The sequence below is a fragment of the Teleopsis dalmanni genome, chromosome X, assembly GCF_002237135.1.
Source record: "Teleopsis dalmanni isolate 2A chromosome X, ASM223713v2, whole genome shotgun sequence".
NCBI lineage: Eukaryota > Metazoa > Arthropoda > Insecta > Diptera > Diopsidae > Teleopsis > Teleopsis dalmanni.
In genome coordinates this window covers 100,937,872-100,951,723 of record NC_051848.1, presented here as the reverse complement: position 1 = coordinate 100,951,723, position 13,852 = coordinate 100,937,872, and the positions used below count along the sequence as shown (strand labels likewise).

Genomic DNA, 13,852 nt, shown 5'->3' with positions numbered 1-13,852 from the left:
CCAGGAAAGAAAACACGTAAATCAGTTAATGAAAAGGAAGCGAAGTCAAACTTTTTCATTAAGCTTAGTCCAAAACTGGAATCTAATAAAGATTCTAGTCCCACAGCTAAAAAAGGATCTTCGGGAAAAAGTCCAGCGCCAGCAAAATCTCCCAAAAATCAAAAACCAAAGTCCCTTGTGAAAAAAATAGGATCAAACGAGAAAGCACAAAGAGAGAATTCTAAATTAACTTTTAAACCTACAAAATTTTCCAAAACATTTTTAGAGAAAACATATGGCAAAAGATTCTTTCAGTTAGAAGTTAAGATGGAAAAGTTTGAGCATCCAATTCTGGTCGAATTTGATGCAAAGGCAAATGCTGCAAAAAAAGAAGCCAGGGACAAAAAGAAAAATCTTTCAGTTTCTTTTAAAGATCAAGTGGAAATATTTGGTATTAGCGATTCCGATTCAGATGTAGAAGTTTTAACTACATCAGCTATAAAGGAACCAGCAAATAAAGCACCACAAATACCTGTTACTCCAGCCAAACTTATAAAAACAGAAAATGGCAAAGTTGTAGATACTATTGATTTGGATTCGACATTATTTTTAGATCCAAAAGAAGCAGTTGCTAGTACACCGTTAAAACTACCTGCCCGCAAAAAGCACGACAAAAAATCGTTTAGTCCACTGAAAGATGAAGGGTTGACAAGTCCACGTAAGGAGCAGCTTAAATTGGCAGATGAAAAATTACCACCCAAAGACCTAAGGTGCCTAAGTACGGGTGAAGTCGAGGAAGATGATGAAGACGTGGAATATATAGGTAAGCATATAATTGCATATTAATACCGCAGACAACTTATATATAGATGTCCATACATTATATATAGACGGTACAAGAACGTATACACATGTATGACATAAATCAAAAAATTCATACGTTTAGGTAAAGAAAAAATAGGATAGCATAAGGTTTGCCATCAGATTGGTTAAAAGTCGAACTTTTCAAATTAAATAATGATTCAACGTTTAAAATGAACTTTGAGAGAAAGTTACTTTTTGAACTTTACAAATCGTTACCGGTTTTGTGGTTGGTGTTGGATATCTATATATAAGTTCCCTGTGCTAATATTATTACTTTTGATAGATCCATAAAGTTATCTGCATATATTTGAACTAATGTCTACATGTAGTTCCGTTTGAAGTTCCTCCGCGGACAGCAGCTAAAAGCGGTACTGATACTGAAACAGGCGATGATCCAAAAGAAACAGATTCTGATAAGCAGATACCTAACAATAATGAAAATAAGGAAAACGAAAATAAACAGAATGAAAAGACAGTTGGTGAAGACGAGACTTCAGCAAAAAAGTCACCGGAGGTATCTGTTTCTAGTGAAATTGATTCTAAAGTAGAATCTTCAGCAGAAAGTTTCGCAACTGCGGGAAATGATAGCGATAATGATGACGCCAGTTTTGCAAAATTAAATAACGTAACAGGTTCTTTGTCAAAAACATGTGATACTGCTGAATGTAATGAAAATAAAAGAATAAATATCGTTGAAGAGAAGGACAAAAATGCTGACGGCAACGAAGAAATAAAAGGTTCAAATACATTGAAATTTGATAAATGCTCTAATGATAATGATATGATACTGCGCATGGAAGGTATAATATATACATATTTTTTTAAGAATTTCTAAATTTAATTTTAATTTAAATAACAAATAAAATAAAGATGATGTATCCGAAAAACATCAGGACACTGAAGCATATTCTGAGGATGATAACAAAGATAGCGAGAAAGTTTCAAATGATGACAGCACCGAAACTCACCCACCTGAGCCAGACTCAGCTGCAGATCCAGAAACCGATGATGAAGAATTGAAGAATTCACAGAGCAAAGCAGACAAACAAACTGTTAGTACGACTACTACGGAGTTAGTGGGAGTTACGAATTCAAATAACTAATAATTTAAATGTTATATAATCGTAGGTTTATGTAGTATAAACTACATAATTAATTAAAAAAGTTAAATTTTTTATTTGTGTAAAAGTTTTGAAAGTGTTGAAAAGTAAAAATACATCTAAAACAATTTTCATATAAAAGTCCCTTATTTCATAGTAAGCATTTACAATGTATATAAAATTTGAATGTAAAATGTAATTTTACTTACATGAGTTTGATGTGCAGTATATTTAATATATGTATGTACATATATTTTTAATTACTCAATTTCACATCAAATTGCGCATAATGCAAGTTTATTACTAAAAGTTTTAATTAGTTTATAATTTTACTTATTGGCTTGTATGTGTAAATTAATTCAGTATTCAAGTTTAAAAAAAGAACTCTGGAAACATAAAATTTTTTAAAACAATTGGTAAATTACTTAGAAATCAATATAATTCATTTAGAATATATGAAACTAATAAATATACTCATTCTGTATATTCACTGTATGTTGGACATTTAAACGAAGAAAAATACAGTTTTATGCATTATTCGAAACTTTTCTACACATCATTCATCATTTTTTTAATGTTTAGTTTACGTTCCAAGCAACTAAACTAATTCTCATCTATCCATGTTGGATTTTAAATTTAAAACTCATTGAAAATAAATTTCATTAAGGAATCAATTTCAAACTTTGATAACATAGGTATCATTATTAATTTAAAGTTGAAAATAAGGATTGTAAAATTGGATTGTTCAAATAAACATGTTTTGTAAATTTAAACAAAAATTTAAGAAAAAATGTTCAGATTAGAGTGTTGCATGTAATAAATTGAATTTTTCATAGAATCTGTAAATTTTTTTATTACGTATACAATTTTAATATATGTATATTATAGATTTTAATCGGTATTAGTCACTTTTCAACGTCTATATCAAATCTGTTTTGCTGTAAGGATCTGAGATTTGGTATGTGACTACAGCTATCACTCATAAATTGCAAACGTTTGTAAATAGATGTTTGCGTCAGATTTTAAGAATATAGTGGCCAGGAACTATTATCAATGAACGCCTCATAACACGAACTAACCAGCAGCCAATTGATAAAGAAATAAATCAGATGACATACGGATGACTGGGGCATAATCTCCGCTAGCCAAAAACCGAAATTGTTCATGGTACTCTCGAGTGAAATTCGCAGAGAAGAGAAATCGCGGTCGGCGGAGGACAACATGGTGAAGAACCATTAGTAAAGAAACGAGCAAAGACCAGTAAAGAAATTTTTAGTGAGCTAAGAGCAATAGCACGCCATCATAGTAATTGGAAATATTTTGTGATTAGACTTAGTTCATATCGGTGACACTTAACAACATTAATAAACTGGTCATTTATTAAGCGATCACACTTAACAACATTAATAAACGGATTGTCTAGTTTTTACGAACATTAGCACTAAACGGAAATATCTGATTGGTGAAAAAATTACTAATATTGGATATTTTCGTTTCAAACGAGGTTTCATACTTTCTGTCTGCATAATCAATGAATAATTTTTTCTTTTTTTTTTGTTAATTATTTTTTCTATATAAACACATATATAATTTAATAATTAATTTAATTGATTTTGTAAATCTCAAGAGTAATTTATCACACTTATCGTCTCTATACGAAGGAGTAAAAATATTTTGATGGTTTTTATAAAGACTATTTGAGTCTAAATATCGATTTTTCAATCTATCATTTTTAAGAAAATCAGAAGTGATTATATTTATCAACAACAAAAAGCAAAGTCTCTAATTAAAACATTTGTAAGCATATAAGTTTAAAATAAAGAAGGAATTGAAATCAAAAGTATTGCTTTGATTTTTACATTAAGTTTTGTTGCTTAAATTTTGAAAAACTTTAAGAAGCATATGAACGTTACATATTAAATAATTATATGGTTTATGACTACTTAATATTCTTCCTCATTCAAGTGATAGTAAACCAGCCTGATTAGTCTACAAACTTGGTCTACACCCTAATTTTGTAGGATGAGAGCTTGTCCAGTCGGTAATAAAAAAAATTATGAGTGCCAATTATGAGTATTTCAACACATTAGTTGGAATACAGTTTCGTGTCCCCCTATTCGTAGAGTCGCAAACACAACAAAAACCATTATGAGGTAGACCCAGTCTCATAACATATCTCTTAGTACTCAGTGGACCATGAGTACATTTAACATAGTGTTTAGCAGGTTATGCCTTCATTGAAGCAACTGACAGATACGTTTCTTGTCTAGTTTGGTGAGTTATATCTTGAGATCTGACTGAAGGATTAAACTGATCAATTTTGTTCAGTTATGCTCAGATATTTTTGTTTGATTGCCAACTTGACCGTTACCAGTGGAATACCAATATCTGAGAAATAAATGCTAGGAAGCAGGGTACGAATCTTAGTAAGCTTGTCTGCCCTGTAGTTGCCCAACATGTCCCTGTATCGAGGTACCAACACGAACTGGACACTAACACACCTATATAGTTCATTAAACCTGGAGTTCTTGAACTATTAAGAATATCACTGTTGCGTCCACCAGAAATTTGATTTCAGCTTGGCTGTCCAATAAGATTACGTTATTTACATCGGGGATCTTAGTGCGTAATGAATCACCAATACATTGTTAGATTTAGGAAAAGGTTTTTTTATATTATTAACGTTTAAGGAATTCTAAGATTTTTAATAGAAACCTTTTTAATGTTCACTTATTTAATGCACTAATATAATTTTTTCTTATTTATATATATATTTTTTTTCATTTTTTTAGTGTTAGCTGATACGTTGGATCCTTCTACTTAATTTTAATATTTCTCTGTTTTTCTTTGTACTATTAGTACTTGAGTTTTCCAAATTGTTTCCTTTTTTCCATGCTCTTCACATTTTTCCGTATTTTAAATGCTGTTAGTTGGCATTTTGACTATTGCTTTCCTTACTGTATATAGTATATTGTAGATTTAGATTAACTAAAGTATGTACTGAAAGCTGCCAATTTTTTTCGTATATCATAAAGACATAGAATATCTATAAATAGGTAAGCCCAATTTAAAATAAGTACATTTTCAATATCTAGCAAAATTACTTTAGTTAATTTTAAGGATCAAAAGTCTTTTACTAAACTTCTTTCCTTTACTTTTTGTTTTTTCTTTTAATTTCCCACTTTGTGTTTTTTGTTTATTAAATATCTGAAACTAATCCACAATTGAGGTCGAAAAAATGTCAACGACATTTGATTTTATGATTTTGAGAATAGTTTTTCTCAGCCTTTTTATGATAATTGTGTCAAGGATAAACACAAGTGGCGATTTGTTAAAACGAAAGCGAGTGTTTGGCACATTTAAAGAGTCCTGCAGATATCTTTTTTTTTTGCCAGGATATGACAGATAAATATTCACTTAATTGAATTGAAAACAAAAATAAATTGTTTTATTATTCATTTAGAAGTGAACATTAATTTGAATGTGTTTTCTCTGTTGGTATCCTTAAAATAAAGGCATCTAAAAATCGTCTTATGAAAGCAATAAATGTTTTTGGCAGCCACTTTTGTTATATTTTTTGAAAAAAAAAATTTTCAAAAAAGTTGAAATATTAAAATATTAAATTTTTATAAGGCGAAGACATCTTGTTGGTAACTAATTTTTATATCAAATATATTGTAATATAAATCGCTTTAATTTTTTTCTCCAGTCACTTTCGCTTTATTGCTTCTGGACGTACCTATTTCCGTTTCCGCCACAATACATTACGCTAGCGAAATTTAAGCGTATGCATACGCATAAATGTAGGCGAACCTGAACTGCTTTTTGCATTTGTCGAAAACAAATCAGCTAACAAATCTAATATTTCGCGGGCGTAATCTGCCCGGTGCTTTGACCCATGCGTGGTCTAGATTGATTGTACCTTGTGGTTGTGCTTCTGCTTGTGCTTGTGCCATTCATCGTGCTACGTTTGATAATTGTTTGTTTTCATGTTGCAGGGTGGAGCATGTGGTCTTATGGTTCATATTACAACTTTATTTGCAACTATTTCCGTTTTGGATTTTGGTACGGACAGGTTTCACTATTTGCTTTCCTTCTATAGAAAAGGAAAGTATAGAAAACGAAGGTATTGAAAAGGAAGGTACAGAAAAGGGTGGTAAAAACTTTTCTCTAAGGGCACGCAATATTCAGCTTCGAAGCATAATTTTTTTTTTTGGTGAAATACTGACCTTAACGCATATTCATTTTTATTAAAGAGGTTTTGAAACCATATCTATGATTGATTTCTGTACATAAATAATTATATATGTGCATTAATTTTTATTTTTTTTTTTTCTTATTTTGTTCAATCCTTCGTTAAGTTGTGTTCCGTTGAGATAATCTAATATATACTTATAAAATCAGCTCTATAGATTGACATGATTGGCAGCAAGATAATACGCATGTACCCCCCGGTTTTTGGTAATACCCGTTTTGTGTCCATTCTGATTTTCGCGACACCCCATGTTGACAACGGATTTTAATGAAACAAGTTATTTTGAGGAAATATTTCCACTACACAATATGTCGATATAGATTACTTTCCAAGATATCAAAATTTAAAGTAAACTTTTTACAATTATTGGTTAAGTTGTAATTATATATCAGGATATAATATCAGTTCTATAGATTGGTCTGATTAGTATCAAGAGAACGCGTTCCAATATATACAATACCTATTATGTGCCCATTCCGATTTGAGGGACATCTCTCTTGTTGACAAAGGATTTTAGTAGAATCAGTTATTTTAAGCAACATTTCCACTAAATATGTCGATATAGTTTATTTCCCGAGATATCAAGACAAATTTAAATTTTTATATTGAGCACATTAACAAAAAAACTAAACACTCTATTTAGTGCTAAATAGTATATACTTTACACAAACAACGGGTAACAATAAATAGACACTCTAGATGATGGTGATGGTGTGTCCACTTGTTTGTAGTTTTAGTAATATTTATCAACTTTGTTGAGATATAGCATAGTGGAAAAAGTTGTTTAAGATAATTAGCTGCTGTATTAAAATCCCTAATCAATGGATATGTTCGAGAAATCAGAATGGTACCCTAATAAAAGACTGTTTATCACCCCTGTATACGAGATAGTTCAGTATGGGTTTTCATAATTCCTTTACCTCAATACTACTATAATGTCATTCTGGTCTTCTCTTTGATTAACAGAGGAATGCGAGTACCTAATTATACATTTTAAGTCTGAGTTATGTTTAGTTTCTGCTTTACTTCTTTACTACTTTTGATATATACCATATTTTTATAATTGTTTTATTTGCTTTAGATTAGTATCTTCGTAGTATATCTATATTTAAGATACTAATAATAGCTATATAGTGTTCATATTTATAAAGGTAAACGCATAGCAAATGAACAAGTAACACTGACATTCTCTACGAAGAGAGTTTTCATAGTATCTTTCATATATATTTATTATGTTAAAGCTAGTTGAGTCAGTGCATTTAAACACTTTTACTCTCTATAACCTGTGAAGTTTCTTCATAACCCCACTCTACGCCATGACTGGATTATTGTTAATCACTTCATCAGACTAAGCAATAATTAACCTCGGATCTGCATGCTTCCCCGAGGAGTCTGTAACCATTCTGAGATTCGAAACGTGGTGTTAGTTAGCCGGTTAGTCCTCTGTCCTTTATGTATTTTCATCCATAAAGTGTGAAGTATATAATAATATCGGCACAGTATAAATTTTACTTATAGACACTATTTGAGTAAATTGCAAACAAGCAATATAAATTTATTTCAGTGATTTCAATAGTTCTTAAACCCTTAATCTTTTAAAAATTTGTCGAATATTTCTGTGTCATTTATTTGCAGAACAAAAATCATGCAAGCAGAACAAATACTCGTTGTCGATTGTGTGAAGTACACAAATTTTACAAATTGCAGATACTTTATTTGAATTGCAATTCATTTGACAAATACACTTTTTGCTCGGCGTCTTCTTCAAATTATTTTGTGGTTGTTTTTTGTACATCAAATTCTTTAGAAATGAATTCCTAATAATTTCTGAAAGGATATGAGTGTGAGTGTTCAATCATGAACATGAATTTATAACATAAATTTAATTATTATAGTTTATATTATCACCTAAATTCTTAGAATTATGTACTAAGGAAAAATATAGATAAATAGTAACATTTTTTAGCAACCGTATTTAAATTATTAAACTAAAATATATTCATAAAAACAATAGGAGGAAAATCCCAAGTGTTGGGACTTCCGTCCTTTTTTAACCTTTTTTAACCTTTTTTGACAAATGTAATACAGTCCACTAAAATCATAATAATTTAACCTTGATGTAGAAATTAGTCTTAAAATATTTTTGTATAAAAACACAACATTATTTTAAATAAAATTAGTAGCTAAAAATTACTCAAAGTGTGTGTACTTTAATTTATTAAATGTACATTTTGGTCCTTCGAGACATAAAGTAAAATTGAGTACAGTGCGATACAAGCGTGGACCGAGGCTTAAACATCGGTGCCATAAACTAAATATATAGTACAGTGCGATACAAGCGTGGACCAAGGCTTAAACATCGGTGCCAAAAATTTAAATATAGTGCAAAAAGCATTGATCGAGATTTAAATATCGGTACGGTAAAAAGAAAATGGATCCATCAAAATTATTAGCTCTGCTAAAACAGCAAAGAGCAATATATGACGATGTTAAGAATATCGAGAAGAATAGCAGCAAACGTGAGTTGCGTGCGAATACAATAAAAGAACGTTTAGATAAACTACAAGGATTATGGAATCAATTTAAAGATAATCACGAGAAAATACTCTTAACGGAGAATAAGGAAGACAAATATTTTAAAGAGGACTTTTACACTACAGTGCATCAAAAAGTGATTCAGGTGAAAACAATGCTCGAAGAAATAGTTGAAAGCAAAGATAGAAATGCAGAATCTGTTGAAAGCAAAAGTGTAGACGAGAAAATAACGGAAAGTCAAATTGAGAAAAATAAAATCAACAATCTAGTAGAGCAATATAACAATAACATCGCAAGGTTAAGACAGATGTTAGAAAATCTTGACCATTATGATACTGTCACGCGTTTGGAACAACTTAATAGAATCTGGAAAAGAAAGTTCGAAGACATTAGAAGTATCTATAAGAAGCTGGTTATTGAAATGTCGTACAATGAAGTAGACATTATGAATGATTATGATGAGATTGAAGACCAATACGATAAGGCGTTAGATGAATTAGCCAATAAAATGGAAAAATTACGTGAGGGGAACAACGTTAAGCTTGACTGCATTAGAATCCCAAATTTCAACGGTAATATTGAAGAATGGTCGTCTTTTCATGATCTATATAAAAGGCTTATCCATGAGGATGGAAAAATTTCGAATGTTGAGAAAATGTATCGACTCAAAACATTAGTAAAAGGAGAAGCAAGCAAGCTGATACAACATCTACCGGTGTCGGAATTGAATTATGCTGTAGCTTGGGAGATTTTGTCGCAAAGGTACGAAAATGAAAGAATGTTGTTTACAATATTGGTCGATAAATTGCTCGATCAACCATCTGTATATAATGATTCAGCGTCAAGTTTGAAAAAGTTGCTTGACACATCGATAGAATGTATCCAGGGGCTGAAGGCAATGGGTATAAAAACGAATGAAGCAGATCCAATAATAGCAAGGATTATAATCAGGAAGTTGGATAAGGAAGGATTACGGCTATATGAGCAAAATATAAAAAGGACAAAGGAGATTCAAAAATTGGACGATGTATTACAGTTTCTGGAGCAGCAATACCAAGCAGCAGAGGCGATTAAATCTAAGAAACAAACTAATAATGTAAAGTCTTTTCAAAAAACAACAGCGACAACTATAGTAGCAAATGATTACCAGTGCTTTTACTGCAACAAAAAAGGACATATGGCATTAAAGTGTTATGAGTTTCTAAAGCTACAAGTCAAGGACAAAAATACATGGGTAAAAGACGCTAAAATTTGTCGCGTCTGTTTATCGCATAAAACTACAAAAAGATGCAATAGTAAGACAAAATGTCAAGATTGTGGGAAGTGGCATAATACTCTTTTGCACATTAATTCAGGGCAAAATAATAACACATCAACATTAACAATGAATACGGGCACAGCAGAAAATGTGTTACTTGCAACGGCGCAAGTGCGCGTAAAAAGTGTTCAAGGTGAGATGATTATGTTAAGGGCACTAATTGACCAAGGGTCGCAAACTACAGCTGTATCAGAAGAAGCGGCACAAATATTAAATTTACCAAGGAAAAAAGTAAAAATGGAGGTGCAAGGGCTTGGAGGAACACCGGTTGGCGTTGCAAAGGCAAAAATAAATCTTCAAATTCACCCACGATTCACCAGTAAATATAAAATAAATGCAGAAGCATTAATTTTACCATCATTGGTATCTTGTCAACCGGATAAAACCTTTAGCTATAATATAGATAAGTGGGAAAATATGACCTTGGCGGACCCAAATTTTAATAAATCCGATAGAATTGACATAATCATAGGAAGCGATCTTTACGGAGAAATTCTTGAAGGCGGTCTACTTAAAAAAGATAAAATATTGGCGCAATCAACAAAGTTCGGCTGGATATTATCAGGTATTTTACAAGCAAAAAGAAGCATTAAAGGATTCATCTCTTCCAACGTCGTCAACATAGAAAAGTTTTGGGAAATAGAAGAAATTCCAGAGGATGAAGATTCATCAGAAGACGGATATTGTATGAAAAATTATGCTGCGACAACTACCAAAAATGAAGATGGACGATTTGTAGTTGAGTTACCTTTCAAAGAAGAACACCAACTTGGCGACTCATACAAAATGGCGATGGCACGATTCATAAATTTGGAAAGAAAATTACAGGCAAACCCATCATTAAAGAGAGAATATGTCGAATTCATGAAAGAGTATCTAGCTGATGGGCATATGAAAAAAGTAAGTTCAAAAAGACAGGGAAAATATTATCTACCTCACCAAGCAGTAGTAAGAGCGAATAGTATCACTACTAAGGTGAGAGTAGTTTTTGATGCTTCGGCAAAGACCACGAATAAAAATAGTTTAAATGATGTATTATATGTTGGCCCAAGGTTGCAAAGGGATATCTTTGATATATTGTTGAAGTTTCGACTGAAAAAATTTGCCATAGTTGCTGACATAGAAAAAATGTATAGACAAATATGGGTGAGTAAAAATGATCAGAAATACCAACATATTTTGTGGAGAAGCGAGATTAATCAGCCAATTGAAGAATACAAGTTAACAACTGTAACTTACGGTATTGCCCCTGCTTCATTTTTAGCTATAAGAACTTTATTTGAAATAGCAAATGAATGTCAGGATAATCAGATATCGAAAATAATTAAAGACGATTTTTATATGGACGATCTTCTAACTGGCGGTGATACAAAAGAAGAGTGCAAAAGTGTTCGGCTAAGGATATCGGCGCATTTGGAGAAGTATGGATTTCATTTGAGAAAATGGTGCTCAAACAGCATGGATATAATAGAAACGGTGGAAAAATCAAAAGACAATGAGGTCATTGATATAGATAAAGAAGAAAGTATAAAAACGCTTGGCTTGCAATGGAATCCTAACAATGATATATTCATGTTTAAGATAGCAGAAAGTAGAGACGTCTATATAACAAAAAGAATGGCATTATCGTATCTAGGTAAAATATTTGATCCATTAGGACTATTGGCTCCAGTTACAGTATTGGTTAAGTTATTTGTGCAGAAGCTCTGGATAAGTAATTTAGATTAGGATATGAAATTAAATGAAGAAATGATGAAAGAATGGAAAAACATTGTGCAGAACTTAGACGCAATACAAACAATCAGAATTGAGAGATGGGTAGGAGTTACCGGAAATGATGAAATATGCCTGGTAGGGTTCGCTGACGCATCGGAAAAGGCCTACGCAGCAATAGTGTACATAAAAACGCACGCAAAGGTGTCCATAATAGCAGCAAAAAGTAAGGTAAATCCTATAAAAAATAGAAAAACATTGCCGAAGCTTGAGCTGTGTGCAGCGCATCTATTGGCAAAATTATTAAATAAAATTCATAACATAATTAACAGAAAAATAAAAATGTATGCATGGAGTGATTCCACGATTACATTATGCTGGATAAAAAGCAATTCAAGCAAAAATAAATTTATTAGGTCAAGAGTAAATGAAATAAGCTCGTTAATTCCAAGCGCCAATTGGTTTTATGTGCGATCAAAGGAAAATCCAGCAGACCTAGCATCCAGAGGAATTCAGCCGGAAAAGTTAGAGAACCAATCGTTATGGTGGAGAGGTCCAAACTGGTTAAACGATGATAGAAGGACATGGCCAAAAAAACAAATGGCAGCTAAAATAATAAATATCAGTAAATTAAGAGAGGAAGACTTATTTAATCAGCTCATCGAGAAATATTCATCTTTTAGAAAATTAAGTAGAGTGGTAGTATATATTTTTCGTTTCATAGACAGACTGAGGAAGGCTAAGTCTCCAGAATATCTAACTGTAGAGGAGTTTAGAAGAGCAGATGCAGCTATTTTTAGAAGTCATCAGACAACACAATTTTTTACGGATATAAGCAGATTGAAAAATAGCTGTGAAATAGATCATCGAAGCAAAATGGCAAATTTGAATCCGTTTTTAGACAAAAACCAAGTTTTGAGAGTTGGAGGTCGATTAATCAATGCAAAAATTGGTTTTGATAGAAAGCATCCAATAATTATAGCAAAAGGTCATTTGGCGAATTTGATAATAAATGAAGCACACCGAGAAACATTACATGGTGGACATCGATTGATGGAAAATGTTATAAAAAGAAGATATTGGATATTTGGACTTAAAAACTTGATTAAGAAATGTATACGTGAATGTGTAAGGTGCACCCGTTATAAAGCATTAAAGCAGAAACAGCTTATGGGTGATTTACCAGAATATAGGGTCAATGTGTCTGCTCCGTTCGCTCATTGTGGAGTAGATTACGCTGGACCATTGCTAATAAAATGTTCTAAAGGGCGAGGCCAAAAAACTTTTAAAGGGTACGTAGCGGTATTTGTATGTATGGCAACTAAAGCTTTGCATTTAGAGTTGGTAAGTGACATGACATCAGACTCATTTCTGGCGGCGCTGAAGCGATTGTTTGCACGCAGAGGCAAATGTTCACATATATACTCAGACAACGGTACTAACTTCGTTGGAGCATCCAAAAAATTAGATAAGGATTTACAACAGGCTATTAAAAGCAATGTGAGTGCAGTTTGTGCATTGGAAGCAGAAGGTATAAAATGGCATTTCATTCCACCGGCAAGTCCTCATTTTGGAGGTTTATGGGAGTCGGCCGTGAAGTCAATAAAACACCACTTGAAAAGAGTTGTTGGCGAAAATAAACTTACTTATGAGGAGTTAAGCACACTTCTAACTCAAATTGAGGGCATACTTAATTCACGACCGCTTTGTGCAAATGTTGACGACAATGATATATTAACTCCAGGTCATTTTTTAATTGGGCATGCTATCATTGACTATCCAGAAGCAGTAGATGATATGAACATATCTTCATTAAATCGTTGGAAGATAATTCAAGCAATGAAGAAACATTTTTGGAAACGATGGAAGGAAGAATATTTAACGAATCTTCAGCAGAGGTACAAATGGAAAGGGGTTCAAGCAAATGTTAAGGAAGGCCAAGTGGTAATAGTGAAGAATGAGGAAACATATCCAGGAAGATGGCCTCTTGGAAAGATAATTGACGTTCATCCTGGAAAAGATAATCTGGTGAGAGTAGTATCGGTAAAAACTCAGAACGGCACAATAAAACGTCCGATTCAGAAATTA

General features: G+C 32.2%; 3 protein-coding genes across 3 annotated transcripts in view; all 3 read left to right on the top strand.

The window, feature by feature from the left end:
- LOC119688844 (myb-like protein X) overlaps positions 1–2,047 on the top strand; it is a 12,867-nt gene extending 10,820 nt beyond the window's left edge. The window contains exons 2-4 of the mRNA XM_038103509.1: positions 5–802; positions 1,173–1,643; positions 1,714–2,047. Of these exons, the coding sequence (XP_037959437.1) occupies positions 5–802; positions 1,173–1,643; positions 1,714–1,946 (1,502 nt within the window). The 3' untranslated portion in view covers positions 1,947–2,047. The remainder of the gene's footprint in view (positions 1–4; positions 803–1,172; positions 1,644–1,713) is intronic.
- Positions 2,048–8,629: 6,582 nt separating this feature from the next.
- LOC119688843 lies at positions 8,630–11,779 on the top strand. Its single transcript, XM_038103508.1, has one exon. It carries the CDS (start codon positions 8,630–8,632, stop codon positions 11,777–11,779), a length of 3,150 nt encoding a protein of 1,049 aa, XP_037959436.1.
- Positions 11,780–12,640: 861 nt separating this feature from the next.
- Positions 12,641–13,852, top strand: part of LOC119688842 — a 2,279-nt gene continuing 1,067 nt past the window's right edge. The window contains exon 1 of the mRNA XM_038103507.1: positions 12,641–13,792. Coding sequence (XP_037959435.1) covers positions 12,641–13,792 — 1,152 coding nt within the window. The remainder of the gene's footprint in view (positions 13,793–13,852) is intronic.